Genomic DNA, 24,615 nt, shown 5'->3' with positions numbered 1-24,615 from the left:
ATGATATAGAGAACCTAAACCCAAACACCCAAATCAAAAGATCAGAAGAGACACAGTACTTGGTGCAGTTAATCAAAGAACTAAAGACAAACTACAAGAGCATAGCACAGGATATAAAGGACATGAAGAAGACCCTAGAAGAGCATAAAGAAGAAATGGCAAGAGTAAATAAAAAAATAGAAGATCTTATGGAAATAAAAGAAACTTGGCCAAATTAAAGAGGATCTGTATACTCATAATACAAGTTTAGAGGAAGTTGAATGAGTCAGCATCCTCAAGGACCACAGAATGGAAAATGAAAGAACAAAAGAAAGGATGGGGAAAAAATTGAAAAAATTGAAATGGATCTCAGGGATATGACAGACAAAATAAAACATCCAAATTTAAAACTCATTGGTGTTCCAGAAGGGGAAGAGAAGGGTAAAGATCTAGAAAAAGTATTCAAAGGAATTGTTGGGGGAAAACTTCCCAAATCTACACAATATAAATACACAAAGCATAAATCCTCAGCAAACTCTAAATAGAATAAATCCAAATAAACCCACTCCAAGACATATTCTGATCAGACTGTCAAATAGTGAAGAGAAGGAGCAAGTTCTGAAAGCAGCAAGAGAAAAGCAATTCACCACATACAAAGGAAACAGCACAAGACTAATGAGTGACTACTCAGCAGCCACCATGGAGGCATGAAGAGAGTAGCATGATATATTTAAAATTCTGAGACAAAAATTTCCAACCAGGAATACTTTATCCAGCAAAACTCTCCTTCAAATTTGAGGGAGAGATAAAATTTTTCACAAACAAATGCTGAGAGATTTTGCTAAAAACCTGCCCTACTTCAGATACTAAATGGAGCCCTTCTGACAGAAACAAAGAAAAGAGAGAGAGATAGAGAAGTTTACTGACATATTTAGAACATTAGATCCACAATCACCAGGACACACATTGTTCTCTAGTGATCATGGAACCTTCTCTAGGATAGACCATATGAAGGGACATAAAACAAGCCTCCATAAATTTTTAAAAACTTGAATTTATTCAAAGCACATTCTCTGACCACAGTGGAATACAAGTAGAAGTCAGTAACCATCAGAGACTTACATTCACAAACTGGAGGGTAAAAATGAGGGGAATATTAAAACATTCCCAGATAATCAAAAACTGAGGGACTTCATCACCAGTAGATCAGTCCTATGAGAAATGCTAAAGAGAATTGAGCAGGTTGAAAGGAAGGGACCCTATTCAATTGACTGAAACCACATGAAGAAACAAAGATTTCCAGTAAAGATCACATGGCAAATATAAATACCAATATTACTGTATTTTTGATTTATAACTCCACTATTTACTTCCTACAGGATGTAAAATACATAAACTGTAATGATAAATCAGTGGTTTGGGACTCAATGTAAAATAAGTAACTTTTGACAAGAACTACATAAAGGTGGGGGAATGGAGGAGTATAGGAACATAGTTTATGTGTTAAGTTTATTGAAGTTAAGTTGGTATCAAAGAAAAACAAAATTGTTGTAGATTTATGAGGTTAAATTTAAGCCCCACAGTAAACACAAAGTATCAGAGAATATGACCATAGATATGAAAAGTAGAGTGTGAGTTATGAGAAGTGGGAGAAGGGGCAATGGGGAGTTAACAAATGAGTGTATGGTTTCTGTTTCAGGTGAAGGGAAATTTCTAGTAATGGATGGTGGGAAGGTGATAGCATTGCAGCATTCTAAATGTGATTAATCCCACTAATGGAATGCTAGGGAGGAGTTGGAGTGGGAAGATTTAGGCTGTATATATGTTTCCACAATTGAAAAAAAAAAAGACAATATAAATAGATAATGACAACTAAATGCCAAGGATAATCCTGGATGGGATCTGAGGATGGAGGAGAGGAGGCTCAAAGGGACACAGTTGGGACATAAGAAAAAAAGGGAAATAGAATGTAAGCTTTGTATCAATGTTGAATTTCTTGAACTTCTTAGTTGCACTTAATGGGATTGTGTAAAAGAATGTTCTTGTTCATGGGAATTGTATATGTGAATTATATTGTTTGTTGAAGGATGTGTGCAGCTTGCTCTCATGTTCAGAAGACAGAGCAACAGATGATGGATGATAGAGAGGGAGGGAGGGAGGGAGGTAAAGAAAGAAATGGTGGTGTTACAGGATGTTAAAGTTGGGGTTGGGGTATTGGGGGAGGGGGTTTGGGGTATGCTGGAGTTCTGTATATGGGGTTTGTATTGTGTTTGCAACTATTCCTGTAATTTTGAATTTATTTTAAAATAAAATTAAAAAAAAAAAAAACCTGCCATTGCTACTCCAAGACCTTAGGCATTAACAGACAGTCATGCTGAACAGCAAAAATTTTGATCACAGCTGTCAGTGGTTAAGAGCCATATCAAAATGGGGTAATTGTTAAATATATTAAATTAGGCTTGAGGTAGAGTCCCTCATGCTAAGCCCTGTGTAAGCAAACTGAAGCTTACCTAAGTTCCTATGCCTTGTAAGTGCCTGTTCTCCCAGTACCTGAAACCTGAGACCCCAATCATAACTTCTTTTTTTTTTTTTCTGCAGCTTACTTCCTCTAACTCTAAGCTAAGCCAGGGAAACTTTCCTGTACTAACCAATGAGATTATTTTTTAAGTCATCCTTGTTCTGCCTGCATAAGCCTTGGTCTTTGTTTTTAGACCTCCCATGTTTTATGGATTGGATGCTACCTGTTTTGGTTTGCTAAAATTCCAGAATGCAATATACCGGCAGTGTATTGGCTTTTACAATGGGGATTTATTAACTTAAAATTTACAGTTCCAAGGCCATGAAAGTATCCTAAAGCCATCAACATCATGATACCTTGATTCTGAAGAAAGGATACCTCTGTCACATGGGAAGGTACCTCGTGATGCTGCTAATCCTTCTCCCATGGGTTCTGGTTTCAGTGACTCAGCTCCTCCAGGGGCCTTTTTTCTCTAAGCTGTCTCCAAACTTCTCTGGATGTTTCTCTTTCTGTTTCTCTCTGTGTTCTATGGACAATTTCTGTCTTTTATCCTCATAAAGGACTCCAGTAAAAAGGATTAAGACCCACCTTGAATTGTTTCTCAATCAAAACAACCTAATAAAAGGTCCTGCCCACAGTAGGTCTGCACCTACAATTTGCTTCTATTTTTTTTTTTTTTTTTTTTTAATCATCATTTTATTGAGATATATTCACATACCACGCAGTCATACAAAACAAATTGTACTTTCGATTGTTTACAGTACCATTACATAGTTGTACATTCATCACCTAAATCAATCCCTGACACCTTCATTAGCACACACACAAAAATAACAAGAATAATAATTAGAGTGAAAAAGAGCAATTGAAGTAAAAAAGAACACTAGGTACCTTTGTCTGTTTGTTTGCTTCCCCTACTTTTCTACACATCGATCCATAAACTAGACAAAGTGGAGTTTGGTCCTTATGGCATTCCCAATCCCACTGTCACCCCCTCATAAGCTACATTTTTATACAACTGTCTTCGAGATTCATGGGTTCTGGGTTGTAGTTTAACAGTTTCAGGCATCCACCACCAGCTACCCCAATTCTTTAGAACCTAAAAAAGGTTGTCTAAAGTGTGCGTAAGAGTGCCCACCAGAGTGATCTCTCGGCTCGTTTTGGAATCTCTCTGCCACTGAAGCTTATTTCATTTCCTTTCACATCCCCCTTTTGGTCAAGAAGATGTTCTCCATCCCACGATGCCGGGTCTACATTCCTCCCCGGGAGTCATATTCCACGTTGCCAGGGAGATTCACTCCCCTGGGTGTCTGATCCCACGTAGGGGGGAGGGCAGTGATTTCACCTTTCAAGTTGGCTTAGCCAGAGAGAGAGGGCCACATCTGAGCAACAAAGAGGCATTCAGGAGGAGACTCTTAGGCACAAATACAGGGAGGCCTAGCCTCTCCTTTGCAGCAACCGTCTTCCCAAGGGTGAAACTTATGGTAGAGGGCTCAACCCATCAAACCACCAGTCCCCTATGTCTGTGGTCATGTTAGCAACCATGGAGGTGGGGTAGGCGAATACCCCTGCATTCTCCACAGGCTCCTCAAGGGGGCACTACATCGTTTTTTTTTTTTTTTTTTTTTTTTCCTTGTTTGTCTTTTTTCTTTTTTTTTTTTAACTTTCCCTTCTTTTTTCAAATCAACTGTATGAAAAAAAAAGTTAAAAAGAAAACAAACATACAATAAAAGAACATTTCAAAGAGACCATAGCAAGGGAGTAAGAAAAAGACAACTAACCTAAGATAACTGCTTAACTTCCAACATGTTCCTACTTTACCCCAAGAAAGTTACATACTATAGCAACATTTCAGTGAACTTGTTCCTACTACATCCATCAGAAATTAACAGACCATAGTCATTTCTGGGCATCCCCAGAACGTTAAATAGCTTATCTGTTCTTCTTGGATTATTGTTCCCCCTTCCTTAATTGCTCTCTACTGCTAGATCCCCTACATTCTACATTATAAACCATTTGTTTTACATTTTTCAAAGTTCACATTAGTGGTAGCATATAATATTTCTCTTTTTGTGCCTGGCTTATTTCGCTCAGCATTATGTCTTCAAGGTTCATCCATGTTGTCATATGTTTCACCAGATCGTTCCTTCTTACTGCCGCGTAGTATTCCATCGTGTGTATATACCACATTTTATTTATCCACTCATCTGTTGATGGACATTTGGGTTGTTTCCATCTCTTGGCAATTGTGAATAATGCTGCTATGAACATTGGCGTGCAGATATCTGTTCGTGTCACTGCTTTCCGATCTTCCGGGTATATCCCGAGAAGTGCAATCGCTGGATCGAATGGTAGCTCTATCTCTAGTTTTCTAAGGAACTGCCAGACTGACTTCCAGAGTGGCTGAACCATTATACAGTCCCACCAACAATGAATAAGAGTTCCAATTTCTCCACATCCCCTCCAGCATTTGTAGTTTCCTGTTTGTTTAATGGCAGCCATTCTAACCGGTGTTAGATGGTATCTCATTGTGGTCTTAATTTGCATCTCTCTAATAGCTAGTGAAGATGAACATTTTTTCATGTGTTTCTTGGCCATTTGTATTTCCTCTTCAGAGAACTGTCTTTTCATATCTTTTGCCCATTTTATAATTGGGCTGTCTGTACTATTGTCATTGAGTTGTAGGATTTCTTTGTATATGCAAGATATCAGTCTTTTGTCAGATACATGGTTTCCAAAATTTTTTCCCATTGAGTTGGCTGCCTCTTTACCTTTTTGAGAAATTCCTTTGAGGTGCAGAAACTTCTAAGCTTGAGGAGTTCCCATTTATCTATTTTCTCTTTTGTTGCTTGTGCTTTGGGTGTAAAGTCTAGGAAGTGGCCTCCTAATACAAGGTCTTGAAGATGTTTTCCTACATTATCTTCTAGGAGTTTAATGGTACTTTCTTTTATATTGAGATCTTTGGTCCATTTTGAGTTAATTTTTGTGTAGGGGGTGAGGTAGGGGTCCTCTTTCATTCTTTTGGATATGGATATCCAACTCTCCCAGCCCCATTTGTTGAAAAGACCATTATGGCTCAGTTCGGTGACTTTGGGGCCTTATCAAAGATCAGTCGGCCATAGATCTGAGGGTCTATCTCTGAATTCTCAATTCGATTCCATTGATCTATATGTCTATCTTTGTGCCAGTACCATGCTGTTTTGGCAACTGTGGCTTTATAATAAGCTTCAAAGTCAGGGAGTGTAAGTCCTCCCACTTCGTTTTTCTTTTTTAAAGTGTCTTTAGCAATTCGAGGCATCTTCCCTTTCCAAATAAATTTGATAACTAGCTTTTCCAAGTCTGCAAAGTAGGTTGTTGGAATTTTGATTGGGATTGCATTGAATCTGTAGATGAGTTTGGGTAGAATTGACATCTTAATGACATTTAGCCTTCCTATCCATGAACATGGAATATTTTTCCATCTTTTAAGGTCCCCTTCTATTTCTTTTAGTAGAGTTATGTAGTTTTCTTTGTATAGGTCTTTTACATCTTTGGTTAAGTTTATTCCTAGGTACTTGATTTTTTTAGTTGCTATTGAAAATGGTATCTTTTTCTTGAGTGTCTCTTCAGTTTGTTCATTTCTAGCATATAGAAACATTACTGACTTATGTGCATTAATCTTGTATCCCGCTACTTTGCTAAATTTGTTTATTAGCTCTAGTAGGTGTATCGTTGATTTCTCAGGGTTTTCTAGATATAAGATCATATCATCTGCAAACAATGACAGTTTTACTTCTTCTTTTCCAATTTGGATGCCTTTTATTTCTTTGTCTTGCCGGATTGCCCTGGCTAGCACTTCCAGCACAATGTTGAATAACAGTGGTGACAGTGGGCATCCTTGTCTTGTTCCTGATCTTAGAGGGAAGGCTTTCAGTCTCTCACCATTGAGTACTATGCTGGCTGTGGGTTTTTCATATATGCTCTTTATCATGTTGAGGAAGTTTCCTTCAATTCCTACCTTTTGAAGTGTTTTTATCAAAAACGGATGTTGGATTTTGTCAAATGCTTTTTCAGCATCTATTGAGATGATCAATTGATTTTTCCCTTTCGAGTTTTTAATGTGTTGTAATACATTGATTGTTTTTCTTATGTTGAACCATCCTTGCATGCCTGGAATGAACCCCACTTGGTCATGGTGTATGATTTTTTTAATGTGTCTTTGGATTCGATTTGCAAGTATTTTGTTGAGGATTTTTGCATCTATATTCATTAGGGAGATTGGCCGGTAGTTTTCCTTTTTTGTAGCATCTTTGCCTGGTTTTGGTATTAGATTGATGTTAGCTTCATAAAATGAATTAGGTAGTGTTCCATTTTTTTCAATGTTTTGAAAGAGTTTGAGTAAGATTGGTGTCAGTTCTTTCTGGAAAGTTTGGTAGAATTCCCCTGTGAAGCCATCTGGCCCTGGGCATTTATTTGTGGGAAGATTTTTGATGACTGATTGGATCTCTTTGCTTGTGATGGGTTGGTTGAGGTCTTCTATTTCTTCTCTGGTCAGTCTAGGTTGTTCATATGTTTCCAGGAAATTGTCCATTTCTTCTACATTATCCAGTTTGTTGCCATACAGTTGTTCATAATATCCTCTTATAATTTTTTTAATTTCTTCAGGATCTGCAGTTATGTCACCTTTTTCATTCATTATTTTGTTTATATGGGTCTTCTCTCTTTTTGATTTTGTCAGTCTAGCTAGGGGCTTGTCAATCTTGTTGATCTTCTCAAAGAACCAACTTTTGGTGATATTTATCCTTTCTATTGTTTTTTTGTTCTCTATGTCATTTATTTCTGCTTTAATCCTTGTTATTTCTTTTCTTGTACTTGGTTTAGGATTGGTTTGCTGTTCATTTTCTAGCTTCTTCAGTTGATCCATTAGTTCTTTGATTTTGGCTCTTTCTTCCTTTTTAATATATGCGTTTAGTGCTATAAATTTCCCCCTTAGCACTGCTTTTGCTGCATCCCATAGGTTTTGGTATGTTGTGTTCTCATTTTCATTCGTTTCTATATATTTAGCAATTTCTCTTGCTATTTCTTCTTTAACCCACTGATTGTTTAGGAGTGTGTTGTTTAACCTCCAGGTATTTGTGAATTTTCTAAGTCTCTGATGGTTATTGACTTCTAATTGTATTCCATTGTGGTCAGAGAATGTGCTTTGAATAATTTCAATCTTTTTAAATTTATTGAGGCTTGTTTTATGTCCCAGCATATGATCTATTCTGGAGAAAGTTCCGTGAGCACTAGAAAAGTATGTGTATCCTGTTGATTTGGGATGTAATGTCCTGTAGATGTCTGTTAAATCTAATTCATTTATCAGATTGTTTAGGTTTTCAATTTCCTTATTGGTCTTCTGTCTGGTTGATCTATCTATAGGAGAGAGTGATGTGTTGAAGTCTCCCACAATTATTGTGGAAACATCAATTGCTTCCTTTAGTTTTGCCAAAGTTTCTCTCATGTATTTTGTGGCACCTTGATTGGGTGCATAGACATTTACGATTGTTATTTCTTCTTGCTGAATTGCCCCTTTTATTAGTATGTAGTGGCCTTCTTTGTCTCTCAAAACATCCCTGCATTTGAAGTCTATTTTATCTGAGATTAATATTGCTACAACCTGCTTTCTTTTGGCTGTAGCTTGCATGAAATATTTTTTTCCATCCTTTCACTTTCAGTTTCTTTGTGTCCCTGTGTCTAAGATGAGTCTCTTGTATGCAACATATTGATGGTTCATTTTTTTGATCCATTCTGCGAATCTATATCTTTTAATTGGGGAGTTTAATCCATTTACATTCAACGTTAAAACCGTGAAGGCATTTCTTGAATCGGCCATCTTATCCTTTGGATTATGTTTGCCATATTTTTCCCTCTCTCTATTAATATCCTTTATTGTACCCATACCGAATCTCTTTAGTACTGAACCTTTCTCCAAGTCTCTCTGTCCTGTCTTTGTTTCTCTGTCTGTAGGGCTCCCTTTAGTATCTCCAGTAGGGCAGGTCTCTTGTTAGCAAATTCTCTCAGCATTTCTTTGTCTGTGAAAAATTTAAGCTCTCCCTCAAATTTGAAGGAGAGCTTTGCTGGATAAAGTATTCTTGGCTGGAAATTCCTCTCACTCAGAATTTTAAATATATCGTGCCACTGCCTTCTCGCCTCCATGGTGGCTGCTGAGTAGTCACTACTTAGTCTTATGCTGTTTCCTTTGTATGTGGTGAATTGCTTTTCTCTTGCTGCTTTCAGAACTTGCTCCTTCTCTTCTATGTTTGACAGTGTGATCAGTATATGTCTCGGAGTGGGTTTTTTTGGATTTATTCTATTTGGAGTTCGCTGAGCATTTATGATTTGTGTATTTATGTTGTTTAGAAGATTTGGGAAGTTTTCCCCAACAATTTCTTTGAATACTCTTCCTAGACCTTTACCCTTTTCTTCCCCTTCTGGGACACCAATGAGTCTTATATTCGGACGTTTCATATTATCTATCATATCCCTGAGGTCCATTTCGAGTTTTTCAATTTTTTTCCCCATTCTTTCTTTTATGTTTTCATTTTCCATTCTGTCATCTTCCAGGTCACTGATTCGTTGTTCAACTTCCTCTAGTCTTGTACTATGAGTGTCCAGAATCTTTTTAATTTGGTCAACAGTTTCTTTAATTTCCATAAGATCATCCATTTTTTTATTTAGTCTTGCAATGTCTTCTTTATGCTCTTCTAGGGTCTTCTTGATTTCCTTCATATCCCGTACTAGGGTCTCATTGTTCATCTTTAGTTCTTTGAGTAGCTGCTCTAGGTGTGTCTCTTCTGGTCTTTTGATTTGGGTGCTTGGGCTTGGGTTATCCATATCGTCTGGTTTTTTCATATGCTTTATAATTTTCTGTTGTTTTTGGCCTCGTGGCATTTGCTGACCTTGATAGGGTTCTTTTAGGGTTTGTAGACCAGTTGAAGTCCTTATCTCTAATTTATCAGATCTACAGCTTCGTGGAGTACACTTTCTCTAAGTAACCAGCAGGTGGCGTCCACGAGCCACCTGTTCTCCACAAGCCAGATCTCCCCTGCTTAGCCTTTTTGGTGAGTGGGGGAGTGAGTCTTGTGGGGCCCAATTGGTGTCCCAAGCTTGCGTGTGTAGTTGGTGTTGCCTGCCCTGTATGTGGGGCGTGTTTCTGGGCAGTCGGGTAGGGGGGGGTGGCCCTAACAATCAAATCTCCCTGATGATCCTAGAGTTTTAAAGCTACTGCAATAGTCTAATCCTTCAGTTCAGTCCTGCCACAGTTTGTCTCTGCCACTGACCCACAAGTCTTTGGTATTGGTGTATGGCTCCTGAGACTTGCAAGTGGGCCCCTCTTCCAGGCTGTGCACCCCGGGTCCTCTGTTGAGGGATGACTGTGCTATGTCGCAGGTGAGTGCCGTCCCCCCAGGGCAGTTCTGGGCTGCTGGGCTGTGTTGGGAGGCTCCCAGTCTGCTCAAATGATGGCTGAATGGGGCTCTGTTAATTCACACTGCTCCCCCTTCCCAGCTCTGGGACATTCAGCTGAGGTTGCAGGGAAGGCTAATGTCCACGCCCAGTTTTGTGGTGTGTGCCTGTTATTTGAAGCACTTCCGTCACACTGGGTTGTCTGGGGCAGCTCTGGGCTATGGGGCTGGCGATGGGCAGGAGTGTTTCCTGTCCACCAGGATGGTGGCTGTGAGCGGACACCCCCCTTTTCTTGGGAAGTTGTGTTGTTTAGTGAATTTTCTCAGCCACTGGATTATTGCCTTTTGTCTCAGAGCTCTCTTAGTTCTGCTCTTGACTTGACGTGCCCAAATTTCAATTCTTTGAAGCCTTCTGTATTGAGCTTCTTAGAGTAATTGTTTTAGAAAAAGCAAAAAGGATTTAAAAAAAAAAAAAAAAAAAACGGCCCTCCTCAGAGATCTAATGGGTTATTGAAATGCTAATAGACAAAGCAACCAGGGCCATTAAGGAAGAGTGCCCAGGGCAGAGAGATCAGCCTTGCTTCGGGATTTGCATATGCGCCTCAAGGCCTGATCTCCGCCCTTCCCCTTTCTGTGTTCACCAGAACTCCAAAAATCCTCTGCTTTTATTTTGGAGTTTTTCATGTTGTTTTTTTTCTATGCCTGTCTCCTCTCTGCTGGGCTGGCTGCTCTAAGAGTCTCTGGTGTCTGGCCTCAGTCTATCTATGGTTGGAGTTTGAATCAGTAGAATGAGTTTCCGGTAAGAGCAGCCACTGCAATTCTCCCTTCTCCTTCCTGGAGCTGACAGCCCCTCCTCCCCCGGGACTGAGCCTGGCAGGGAGGGGCGCGGGTCCCCTGGCCGCAAAAACTTACAGATTTCGCTGATCTCAGCAGTTCCACGTTTTCATGAGTGTTGTATGAAGTATGCCCAAAGACAGATTGCTCTGTGGTGTCCAGTCCACGCAGTTCCTGGCTTTTTACCTACTTTCCTGGAGGAGTAACTAAAACATACAGCTCACCAGTCTGCCATCTTCTGCTTCTATTTTTAATGGGAAAAAATTCTTCATTTCATTGGAAGTTCAGTGTTTTTTAAAATTATTTCTAAGCAATTACTTCTATGATAATAATTCACCCTAAGATATAAATGATAAACTGTTTCTGCAAAGGATGTCTTGATGAAGGAAACAGAAGGTACTTAAATGAGACAAAGAAAGTAGACACCCTCTAAGGGGAAAAGCTGATGGTAAACCAAGGGCCTGGAAGACTAAAACATGCTTTGCCTGATACCTAAAACTGTATCTTATGTACATACTGTTTAAAGGACCCTTCTCCAGAATATCAGGTTCTGGGTTCTTGCCTAAAATTTAGCAGCTATTGACACAGATGTGGTCTTGTTCTGTTACTCACACCAAAGACCCACTGTGTAGAAACAGGTTAATATTGCTTTAATGGTGGCAGATTAGATATTTGGCCTGTTCATTAGACATAAATGAATCTGCTTTTTTTTGAGACCAGCTCTTGATGCACAATGTCACAAATCCAATATAAGAAGAGCAGAATGCACATGTTAGTGGATGAAAAATGCTAGTATATTGGAGAAAGTCATGGAAGTATACAATGTTGGAATTGTGAACTCTCTGGGTAATTTCCATTTTTTTCTGAGAATGTAGGTGAGGGGAATAGTCCAATGAGAAGTTACAGATTGATTATAAAGTGCTAAGGGGTTAGGCAGGAGACCAAGTGCTTTTTGGCCAAACATTTGTTAGCTGTTAAGGCAATTTAGTGCCCAGGCAAATACCTTATCAGAGCATCCACAAATAAGAATATAGCCTGGCAGAACAGTGTGACTCCAGCCAAGGTAATGCTTTTTATACACCCATTACTATGAATACTATCATTTGTCCTTAGTAACTGAGGGTCCATGATATTGGGAATACAAATAAGGAGTCAGTGGAAATTTATTGGTATTATAAATCCTTCTTATAGACATGTTCTTAAATCTGAAAGTGAATGTGCTTTATTTTTTTTTCTTTTACATTTTTGCTTAATAGGAGATTATTGGCTCATGGTATTGAGATGAGGGGAAGTCCAAAATCAAGGTGTCATCAAGGCTTTTTGCCAGAAAACTGGCTTTCTGCATTCTGAGACTGGCTGCTGGAGATTCCTTGTCCTTGGCTTTCTGTCACATGCACACACATGGCAGTGTTTTCTTTCTCTTCTATGTTCTGTTGGCTTTCAACCTCTGGCTGCTCCCTTTGACTTCTATTTCTATGTTCAATATCTTTGCTTATAAGGACTTGGCCATATTATATAAGGCCCACCATTCACTTTGGGCATACCTTGACTATTAAAATTTTCAGAGGTCTTCTTTACATATTTGGTCCATACAGGACCAAGGATTGGAACTTGAACTTGCTTTGTGTGGAAGACATGATTCAATCCCCAACAAATGGCTTTCTGTGTAAATCAGATTAAAAGTCAGAATCCTTCTACCCACATACAGAATTCTGTAATCATGCCCCTCTATGCATGTTATTACCTCATCTCTTACTACCTTTCTCCTCACTCTGATCCAGCCACACTTAAACTTAGTATTCTTTGTGTTTTCCAGGCACAGTCTCACTGAAGGCATTTGCACTGACTGTCCTTCCCTCCTTTCCTCTGTGCCTGTTCCTTTAAGTCTTTGATGATTTGTCACCTTCTCTGTGTGGCTTACACTGACTTCTCCATTTCAAATTGATATCCCCATCCCCACCCCTACACTCCCAGTCTACCTTATTCTATTCTCTTCCTCCAGAGAATTAACTCATTTTCTAATAAGTGATAGAATTTGTTTATGAGTCATTGTTTATTTTCTGTCTCACTAGAATTTAGCTACACATGTAGCTACTTTTTCTGGTTTGTTTACTGATATTTCCCAAAATCTACATGAGTGTCTGACACATAATAGATTGTTACCAAATATGTGTCAAATGAATTTGGTAAAAAAAAAAAAACAATTAGATCAGAAAAATGCATTCCTAGAGTCTGGTATATTTCATCCCATGCTGTTTTTTTTTTAAAACAAATTCAGTTGTACAGAATTTCCTTTAGAGAAGCCAATTTGCAATTTGGAAAACAACTTGGAAACAAAGTAGATTAAGCAGTTAATATATGGTGGTGGTGTTGGACTACCTGAAGTTGATTCCTCCTTCTGCTATGTAAAAAGCTCTGAGATCACCATATTTATAATATTTTGTCAAGGTGAATAGGTGAAATAACTAACCATATAGTTAATCTTTTTTTTTTTTTTATAAAACGGGGGTTTATTTCACTACACACTTACAGTCTTAAGGCCACAAAGCGTCCAAGGTAACACATCAGCAATTGGGTACCCTCACCGGAGGATGGCCAATGGCCTCCGGAAAACCTCTGTTAGCTAGGAAGGCAGCTGGCATCTGCTCCAAAGCTCCGGCCTCAAAACAGCTTTCTCCCAGGACGTTCCTCTCTAGCAAGCTTGCTCCTCTTCAAAACATCACTCCCAGCTGCACTCTCTTTCCTCTTTGAGTCAGCTCATTTATATAGCTCCACCGATCAAGGCCCACCCCGAATGGGTGGGGCCAAGCCTCCATGGGAACATCTCATCAAAATTATCACCAACAGCTGGGTGGGGCACACTCCAAGCAAATCCAACCAGCACCCAAGGGTCTGCCCCACACAAGACCACAAAGATAATGGCATTTGGGGGACACAATACATTCAAACCGGCACAGTGATGAATACACAACTATGTGATGACACTGTGAACCACTGATTGTATACTCTGGATGGATTATACCTGTGTGTGAATATATCTCAATAAAACTGCTTAAAAATTAAAAACTTTCAAGCATCAAATGACAGAATCAAGAGAATGAAAAGGCTATCTATAGAACGGGAGAAAATATCTGCAAATCATCTATCTAATAAGGCATTAATATTCAGAATTTAAAAAGAACGCCTACAACTCAACAACAAAAAGACAAATAATCTAACTGAAAAATGGGCAAAGCACCTGAGTAGACATATCTCCAAAGAAGGTACACTAATGGCCAATGAGCACATTAAAATATATTCAACATTGTTAGTCATTAAAGAAATGCAAATGAAAACCACAATGAGATATTACCTCACACCCATTAGAACGGCTATTATTTCAAAAATGGAAAATAACAAGTGTTATTGCAGAGAAACGGGAATCCTCATACATTGCTGCTGGGAATATAAAATGGTACAGCTGCTGTGGAAACAGTTCAGCAGCTCAAAAAGTTAAACATAAACTTTACTATATGACCCACCAATCCCACTTCTAGGTATATACCCAAAAGAATTCAAAGTAGAGACTTGAACAGATATTTGTACACCAGTGTTCACAGTATTAGTATTCACAGTTGCCAAAAGATGTAAGCAACCCAAGTGTCCATCAACAGATCAATGGAAAAACAAAATGTTCAATATAAAAACAATGGAATATTATTCAGCCATAAAAAGGAATGGGGTTCTAATACGTGCTACAACATGGGTGAACCTTGAAGACATCATGTTGTGCGAAACAGATACAAAAGGACAAGTATCATGATTTCTCTCATAAGAAATACTTAGAATATGCAAATTCATAGAAACAGAAAGAATACAGGTTACCAGGAATGTGGACAGGGCAGGAATGAGGAGTTAATATCCAGTCAATGTAGAGTTTCCGTTTTGGGTGATAAAAAGGTTTTGGGAATATGTGGTCATGATGATGGCACAACATTGTGAATGTAATTATTAATACACTGAAATTGTATACTTGAAAGTGGTTAAAATGGGAAACATTATGTTGTATACAGTGACCACAATGAAAATTCAGGAAAAAAAAATTCTAAAAGAGAGAGAGTAGAAGGGAAAAAAAAAATAGCCATATTTCAGCAAAACACTCACACAAACTCCATTCCACAAAGGAGGTTATCTTCTTTACCAGGCAAGCCAAGCCCCATAAAACTGTGTATGAACATCTGTAGTTAAGCAGACCAGGCAAACAATGATGTTCACCATCATTTTGTCCTTCAGTTTTTGCCAAATATTTCTTGCAAATATCCGGCCCTCCACATAAAGATAAAGTGCTGTCCAGTAGGGAGCACAATGAGCTAATTATACCCATTTTTAAATTAATTTCCTTTAGATATTAATTCTAAATAAATAGATAAAAATGTATTACTAAATGTATTAAGTAATTAAATTGAACACTTTCTTAGGTAAGGATTACTCAAACTCTCTGTCATGAAGGACTAGATTTTCCCCAAATCTGTTGCGGACAAACATTTTTGTAACACATAATAAAAATGTGGCAATGCCACATTGTTATAAAAGTTTTTAATTATTTATCTCTGAACTTAACTCATTCCAAACAGAAACAGTTTGAAGATCCACTGGGGCCAACCACATGAGTAGCACTGATTCAGACCACAAATACAGCTAAGTCTTTAAAAAGTTCTAAAATTAGTGAGGCATTAATCAATCTAAATACATCACAACAAGGTAGGAAAAAAAAAATTTACCTTGGGAAAATACTTGTATAATCCCATGTATGCAAGTTGTAAGGTAAGAAATGGAGCAAATATGGACTGTGAAGAAAGAAGATAAAATTATTTCTAACATAATAATTCAAATCACAATAAATTAAACAAACAGCAGCTATAAAATTCCAGCAAAAATCTGTAATAAAACATTTAATGTTAGTGGTTGAAATAATCTTGTTCCTACAGAAGGCTGAAGAAAATAAAGGGAGCTGGTTTTCTAACCATAAAACATGTTTTCCCAAGTTATACAACTCTTTCACATTTGGGACATTTAATGTTCCAAAACAATGTCTTCGTTCATAAAATTTTTCTTTTAAATTATTTAATGTATTGAATCGTGATAAAGATAAAACAAATCATGCAACAACATTTCCCTTCCTAGAGGGAATTAACTAACAACTTTGCAAACACACATAAAAGGACGGACCTAATTTCTCTCTCTATGCCCAACTCAGCAAATAAATTCATTAACCTCCCCGCAAGGAGGGACATAATTCCTAGGGGAATGAATCTCCCTGCCAACGTGGGAAACGATGGCCAGGAATGAGCCTGGCCCTGGCAGTGAGGGATTGAAAATGCCCACTCGACCAAAAGGTGGAAAAAAGAAAGGTAACAAGCTGAGGTCACAGTGGCTGAGAGATCCCAAATAGAGTCAAGAGGTTATCCTGGAGGTTTCTCCTAAGCAAACTCCTGCTAGACATCCCAAATGGCCACAGTACACCATGCCCTTACGAAAAGTAGTCCCCAAATACCTAAGTCCCTACCTGAGATTCTATAAAATATTCACTTGCTAAGTTTTATCTCTCAGAAACTTAAATTCACCAGAGTGTCCCGATGCCAAACAAGTCCTAAAACCCAGAGGCAACAGCTTCTTTAAGAACAACAATCAGATGCAGCCCCCTTCCCCATTGTGCCAAAACCCCCTTTCAATATGAACAAGTCATGGTGCTCACTGCCTAGACACCCCTGAAGATGGAGAAAGAGATTAGTAAGAGAAAGGGGTAGCAACAAACAAGGTAAGATTTAACAAAGGTCTATGAATACCGAAACTTTATATAAATATATATATATTTTTAGGTGCTGGGGTGTTGGAATAGCTGTGGAACTATAACCCATAACAATTTTTGAAATTACCTATATAACTGTTTGTTGAATTGTACATCGAAAGTTAACACCTTTCTGTATGTATATTTTACAATGATGGAAATAGCTGAATTTGTGGAACAGTGACACATGACATTCTTTGAAATTTGCTAACTACTTGTTAAACTGTACTTTGAAATTTATCACTGGTATGTATATATGTTACAGCTCATAATAAAAAAAGGTATTAAAAAAGGGGGGGCCTAGTACTCAAAACAGACGCCATACATTCTTAAGACTTTGGGGCAAGGAATTAACTCTAACAGCCTTATCTCTAGCCCTCAAATGGTGAGCTGTTCTTATAGATAAAGTAGCTTGGTTATCTGCCTTCTCAGACAATAATATAGACAAGATCAAAATAATACTTCATTTACATGATTACTTCTTAAACTAAAAATATCATGGAGTACAGGAGCAACAACTACTAGATCAAAGTACAGAGATCTAGAAGAGCAGTGAGAAATAACACTTGAAAATCTGATAGCAAAGAAAACAACAAAATCTCACGCAAAAATGAGGCACAAAAATAGGACATCATAACTTTAAAATCATGAAAGCACAGAGCCCTTCAGAAAGAAACAAAAAAGCAGCTACAGATCTCACTAAATGCTGAAAGCATCTGTGATCTTTGTAATGACGACTGTAGGTCATGAGGGAAAAAAATTAAATCTGTTCAATAGAGTTCTATTTAAGAAAACATTTGTACAAAAATAGATTTTAAAAAACTTCTTTTGCTTAATGAAGTAAACCTTAATTATCTGGAAATTTTATTGATGTGCTTTGTCCATGGTAAGTATTCTTAAAATGTCTACTGAATGGAAACACTTCAAAGAGCAAGATGCTTATCCACGAGCTAGGTTTCTCTGTATTTCCTCTACATACTGTAAAAGAAAACCAGTAAATCCTAACTTTCAGCCCAGAGTCATTTCATGGTACCATGAAAACTGTCACCAAGATAATACAGCATTATAAAATACTGAAATGCCTTCTGAACTGTAGAAAAACTATATCATGTTCAGGATAGCGGGAATTGTATTTTAATGTTTCAAATTATTTGAAAATTGGTAATTAATATATAGTATATGTGAGTACTTTACCCTTTGGTTCTGGAATGAAGCTGCCTAGGTTTAAATCCCAGCTGTCACTTAGTAGCTGTGTGACCTTGGACAAATGATTTAACCTCTCTAAGCCTCTGTTCCCTCATCTATAAAACATGAATTAAACATGGATTCAAATGATAACTATTTCATAAGGATGAAAATTAAATGAATTATACATAAAGCACTTAGAATGGTACCTGGCATGTAGAAAGAGTTTGGTACTTTTAAGCTCTATATTTAACCAGAACACCCCATTCTATAACCAAGGTGAATGGAAAAATGTATAATACATCAAACAGTCATATAAATCTAGTAAATATTATGTTAATATTGGCAATGAGTTCTATGAATTGAAAGCACTCATTATTATAACAAATTTTCAGCTTCCATTTTGTAAGCTAATAGTCAGCAACTCTTTTCTTACCAAGTATTTGCAAACAAAAGCCCTGACTCCAAGGGCAAGGAGAGCACATCCCACCAATCTAAATATTCGAAAAGAGTCAAATTCTTCTGTTGTACTTCCATCTTCCAGATTGGGTTTCTCACTAATTAGCTGTTTCCTTAGCTTCATTGCTTCTTCAAATCTGGAGAGATATTGTTCTAGACCACGGCGAGAACCCCTCTGGACAATGTCTGTGGTCAGGTCCCCTCTGTTCCGCTGCCGGAGCTCAAGGTTGCCATCATTACTGCAGTCAGGTGGTATAATGAAAGAGTCCAGGTTTTCTCCCAGCTGGGTCCCTTTTACCTCGGCCATACCACCCTGCTGGTCAGTTGTTCCTGTACTGACTGAATCACCCAGCACTACTCGCTTTGAAACTGAAGGAACGGCAAGGGAGTTCAGTTTATCACTGTCCTGCTGCTTTGATTTTGTTTGACTTTCTTCTTCTGCGCCGCCCCCGGGCCTGTGAAAGCCCATGATCCGGTTGATGCGCTGTTCCGAGTTCATGAGGAGCTTTCTCCGCCGCAGCCGTGGTGGATATAACCATATAGTTAATCTGAAAAAAAATCTTGACTTTTCAGTTTTTTCTCCAGTACTTGTTTCTCTTAAGCATCAAAACCCCATAAATATGGCCATTCATTTTATTCTTTACAAAGGCCATCCTTTCAAGATAAGGAATCATATCTCCAATCAAACTATAGAATTCCAAAGTTGTATATTTACATGTCTTTCTCAAACATACTAGCAATTAAATTATAAAAATGAATTCACTGGAAATAGATTTAAATTACATATAAATTGATTGTTTTTCATTAGTGGTGGTAGCCAGATAATAGTTGAGAAGTTGGTAAGAGATGAAGAGATTATTTAAATCTTTTTATCAAGGAACAGGGATATAGAGAGAAAGAAAACCAGGAAATAAGTTAGAACATCACTTTGAGTAGGGGAATGAAAACCTTTGTTTATAACAGTATAGGTGAAACTGGAGTGTATGTGCAGAGGAGAAAGAGAGGATGGATAGGGAGAAGTTGAACATGAAGGACAGTACAGGCAAAGAACTTTTGAAATTAGATCTGAAGAGGCGGGGAGAGAATCTAAACCCCCATAGAGCTATCAACATTGGCTGAAAATAAATACCTTTTCCACTGCAGCGGGAAATAGGACACAAGATGGGTATGATGCAGGTAGACTTGTATGAAGGAGGGCCTGAAGTTGAGGCAGCTTCCAAAACATGGCCACTATTTCTTCCATGGATTAAGAAGGAAAGCCCTCTGAGAGTGAAGAGGAAGGTGATAGGTGTTATGTGTGCATGCATTCCCTTACGCATTTATTCAGCAAGCACTTGTAGAATGTTGCCATATGCCAAGCTCCATGCTAGGACTAGAGATGGTGGCCAGAAATGAAGTAAACAGTGGAGTGTGTCAGACAATTCTACCATGAATCAGTGAGGTAGCCACAAGGAGAGGCTTTAGCATAGTAAATTCTTAAGTTCTGCACTGCAGCATCGAAACCACTATCAGTTAATAAATGGATTCTAGTTGACTGGGTGTTCAGTTCTGGGAGAGGAACATTTTCAATTTGTGGATGACTTCAAATAATAGATAGGATGAATAATACATCCAGAAATATTTATCATTATGTATACAAACACAGGTTAATATGTATGCATACATTTCTATTCTGTCAGCAGAGAGAGCCAAGAAGTAATCATACCCCAGATAGCAATGAGCATACCCAGCACTCACATCCTGGTTTCTAATACCATCTCCAATAGAAGGACCCAGAACTTTTTGGAGACATGACGGATACAGGATTTGGAAAGGGAATAGAAAAGATTATCATGGAGCACTTTTGGGTGTCACAAAATTAGGAAGTGCTCCAATGTGTATGCACATGCACAATGATGGTGCTAAGTTCATGGGACAGAGTGCTAACTGAGAGAGTTCCCAGTGGCTGAAGCAGGAACAATCTGAGCAACAAAAGAAATAAAAGTTTTTGATTATAACCCAAAGTATTAACTAATATCCACGGATCCCTAATATAAGTAAATGACTGAATACATAAATGTCAGAATAGACAAATCTCTCTTACAGAAAAAAGTAACTTTAGAAACACTGCTTCAGCCAATTGGTCAAGTTTACCAACAGTGATGAGTTAGAATGATAGTATACACCCTAAATATGATGTGATGAGTGTGCTGGTTTGAATGTATTGTGTCTCCCAAATGCCATTGTCTTTGTAGTCTTGCAGGGTAGACATTTGGTGTTGGTTAGATTTGCTTTTAATGTGCCCCATCCAGCTGTGGGTAATGATTTTGATGAGATGTTCCCATGGAAGCGTGGCCCTGCCCATTCCAGGTGGGCCTTGATCAGTGGAGCTATATAAATGAGCTGACTCAAAGAGAGGGAACGGAGTGCAGCTGGGAGTGTTGTTTTGAAGAGGAGCAAGCTTGCTAGAGAGGAACCTCCAGGGAGAAAGCCATTTTGAGGCCAGAACTTTGGAGCAGACACCAGCTGCCTTCCTAGCTAGCAGAGGTTTTCCGGACGCCATTGGCCATCCTCCGGTAAAGGTACCCGATTGCTGAGGTGTTACCTTGGATGCTTTGTGGCCTTAAGACTGTAACTGTGCAACCAAATAAACCCCCATTTTATAAAAGCCTATCCATCTCTGGTGTTTTGCATTCTGCAGCATTAGCAAACTAGGACAATGAGAATGGCATTTTATCTTTGTAATCTTCCCCCAAACCTCAAATCCCATTTTAATCATGAGAAAAACCTTAGACACCTGCCAGTTTAGGGATGTTCTACAAAATATGTAACCAGTACTCAAAACTGTCAAATTTATCAAAAACAAAGTCAGGAAAGCTGTTACAGAAAATAGAAACCTGTGGAGATATAACAACTAAATGTATTGTGATATCCTAGATAGGATCCTTGACAGCTTCTAAAAGATACTAGATTAAAAACTAAGTGCATCACCTGGGGGCAAGATGGCAGCATAGAGAGGAGTGGAAGCTAAGTAGTCCCCCTGGAACAACTACAAAAAACCAGAAACAACTAGTAAATAATCCAGAATAATTGCAGGGGGACAAACGAGACCACCCACTCATCATACACCAACCTGAATTGGGAGGAATGCCCAAGAACACAGCATAAAATCTGTAAGTAAAACCTGCAGATCCAAGTCATGAGACCCCCTCCCCCATAGCCCGAGCTGCAGAGCCTCGTGGTGCCAGAGAGAAGCTCTCTCCCAGCAAGCGAATACAGCTCAGCTGAGCTCCAACTGGGGTTTTAAGTAGCGAGTGTGAACTGCTCACTACAGGTATGCATCCCCAAAAAACAGAGGCTTTGGGTGATGACTGACCTTGGAGAGCTGGAGGGTCACCTTGGACTGGGTCTTAAGGGGACTATCTGTTTCTTTTTTGGCTCAGTGGAGAAAGCCCCAGTCATTTTCAGTTTCCAGGGCTGTGATTCGAGGAAGGGTGGAGACAGCACAAGCAGAGAGTGAGACCATTGAAATGCTAATGACCTCCACCTGAGGGGTCTGTCTTCTCTAGGAGGAAAGGAGTGGGGCCCTTTCCATTCAGAACCAGACCCTAGAGCCTGGGGGAACACGGCCATACCTCCTCACACCAGTCAAGAATTATAGGCTAACAGGCATCACCTGCTGGGCAGAAAAGCACAATAACCTGAGGCATCAAAGGATGGAGAAATTTTCTAAGACACACCCTCAGGGAAACCAGATACTGAATATTTCTTCCCTCTGGGACCTGAGCCTGTTCTGGTCTGGGAAAACCTGATTTGGATAACCAAGGAAACCATGCCTAGACAACAGAAAATTACAACCTAAACTAAGAAAAACAAAGTTATGGCCCAGTCAAAGGAACAAATGTACACTTCAACTGAGATACAGGAATTTAAACTAATGCTAAATCAAATAAAAAAGTTTAGAGAAGATATTGCAAAAGAGATAGAGGCTGTAAAGGAAACACTGGGCATATATATGGCAGAAATAAAAAAAACAACTAGTAGAATCTATGAAAATGAAAGGCACAACACAAGAGATGAAAGACACAATGGAAACATACAACAGCAGATCTCAAGAGGCAGAAGAAAACACTCAGGAGCTGGAGAACAAAACACCTGAAAGCCTACACGCAAAGGAGCAGATGGAGAAAAGAATGAAAAAATATGAGCAACGTCTCCGGGAATTCAAGGATGAAACAAAGTACAATAATGTATGTATCATTGGTGTCCCAGAAGGAGAAGAGAAGGGAAAGGGGGCAGAAGCAATAATAGAGGAAATAATCAATGAAAATTTCCCATCTCTTATGAAAGACATAAAATTACAGATCCAAGAAGTGCAGCATACTCCAAACAGAAGAGATCTGAATAGGCCTACGCCAAGACACTTAATAATCAGATTATCAAATGTCAAAGACAAAGAGAGAATCCTGAAAGCAGCAAGAGAAAAGTGATCCATTACCTACAAAGGAAGTTTAATAAGACTATGTGCAGATCTCTCAGCAGAAACCATGGAGGCAAGAAGGAAGTGGTGTGATATATTTAAGATACTGAAGGAGAAAAACCACCAACCAAGAATCCTATATCCAGCAAAGCTGTCCTTCAAATATGAGGGAGAGCTCAAAATATTTTCTGACAAACAGACAATGAGAGACTTTGTGAACAAGACACCTGCCCTGCAGGAAATACTAAAGGGAGCACTACAGGGTGATAGAAGACAGGAGTGCATGGTTTGGAACACAATTTTGGGAGATGGTAGAACAACAATGTAAGGACACTGTACAAAGATAATTATGAATACAGTTGAGAGAGGAAGGTGGGGAGCATGTGAGACACCACAAGAAGGGAGGAAAGATAAAGACTGGGACTGTGTAACTTGGTGAAATCTAGAGTATTCAACAATTGTGATAAAATGTACAAATATGTTCTTTTACGAGGGAGAACAAGCAAATGTCAACCTTGCAAGGTGTTAAAAATGGGGAGGCATTGGGGGAGGGATGCAATCAGCATAAACTAGAGACTGTAACTAATAGAATCATTGTATTATGCTACCTTTAATGTAACAAAGGTGATATCCCAAGGTAAATGCAGATAAGAGGGGGGGATAGGGCAGGCATGTTAGACACTTGGCATTGGTGGTATTGTCTGATTCTTTATTCCACTTTGATTTAAGGTTATTTTTCCTTTTGCTGCTTCCTAGCTGTCATTTTTTTCCTCTTTCTTTTGCCTCTCTACCTTCTTTGACTCTCCCTCCTGCCTTTGTAGAAGAAATGTAGATGCCCTTATATAGATAGTGGTGAAGGTGGTGAACACATAAATGTATGACCATGCAGAGAACCATCGATCATTTACTTGGGATGGAATGTATGGTGAGTGAACAAAACCATATTAAAAGAAAAATGGGTTGACGACAAAACCTCGAGGGCAATATACTGAGTGAAATAAGCCAGACACATAAGGACAATTATTGCAGGGTCTCACTGATAGGAACTAATTATAATATGCAAACTCATAGACATGAAATATAAGGTACCAAGATATAGGACGAGGCTTGAGAATGGGGAGTGGTTGCTTAGTATGAGCAGAATGTTCAATTAGGATGAACTTAAATGTTTGGAAATGAACAGGGGTGTTGGTAGCAAGATGTGAGAATAACTAACAGCACCAAATGGTGTGTGAATGAGGTGGAAAGGGGAAGCTCAGAGTCATCTATGTCACCAAAAGGAAAGTTGGAGGTCAAAAGATGGGAATGTATGAAACTGAATCCTATGGTGGGAATGTCCATGATCAACTGTACAAATACTAGAAATCGCTTCCATGAACCAGAACAAATGTGTGACAATACAATTAGAAGTTAATAATATAGGGGCATATAGGGAAGAACTATATACCTATTACAAACTATATAGTACAGTTAGTAGTATTTCAACATTTTTCCATAAACAGTAACAAATATACTATATCAATACTATGAGTCAACAATTGAGGGGGGTTGGTTAGGGATAAGGGAGGATTAGAGTTTCCGTTTCTTTTTTTCTGTTTTCAACTTTCACTTTATTTCTTGTCTGGAGTAATGAAAAGTTTCTAAAAATTGAACAAAAATTAAGTGTGATGGATGCACAGCTGTATGAGGGTACCCAGGGGCAAGTGATTATACACTTTGGATCTTTGGATAATTGTATGGTATCTGAACAATCTCAATAAAAATGAAAAAAAAAAAAACTAAGTGCATCTAAATAATATATATATTTAATAATGTATTGATATTAATTCATTCATTTTGACAAATGAACCACAGTAATGTAAAATGTTAATAGGGGAAACTGGTGAGTGGTATATGGGAACTCTGTACTGTCCTCTCAACTTTTCTGTTA

The 24,615-nt window shown here is 38.5% G+C and overlaps 1 protein-coding gene across 2 annotated transcripts in view; it reads right to left on the bottom strand.

Moving 5' to 3' along the window:
- Nucleotides 1-24,615, bottom strand: part of LOC119524581 (calcium signal-modulating cyclophilin ligand-like) — a 174,467-nt gene that overhangs the window by 21,125 nt on the left and 128,727 nt on the right. Inside the window, exons 2-4 of one of the 2 annotated variants that reach the window (XM_037823281.1) lie at nt 18,204-18,774; nt 15,516-15,581; nt 14,434-14,972 (exon numbers count right to left, since the gene is read on the bottom strand). In XM_037823281.1, coding sequence (XP_037679209.1) covers nt 14,895-14,972; nt 15,516-15,581; nt 18,204-18,725 — 666 coding nt within the window. In that variant the 5' untranslated portion in view covers nt 18,726-18,774 and the 3' untranslated portion in view covers nt 14,434-14,894. Of the gene's footprint in view, nt 1-14,433; nt 14,973-15,515; nt 15,582-18,203; nt 18,775-24,615 lie in introns of those variants that run through there. The other variant, XM_037823282.1, reaches the window with a different exon arrangement.

The sequence above is a fragment of the Choloepus didactylus genome, assembly GCF_015220235.1.
Source record: "Choloepus didactylus isolate mChoDid1 chromosome 11 unlocalized genomic scaffold, mChoDid1.pri SUPER_11_unloc2, whole genome shotgun sequence".
Classification (NCBI taxonomy): Eukaryota; Metazoa; Chordata; class Mammalia; order Pilosa; family Megalonychidae; genus Choloepus; species Choloepus didactylus.
This window is presented reverse-complemented; position numbering and strand designations above follow the sequence as displayed.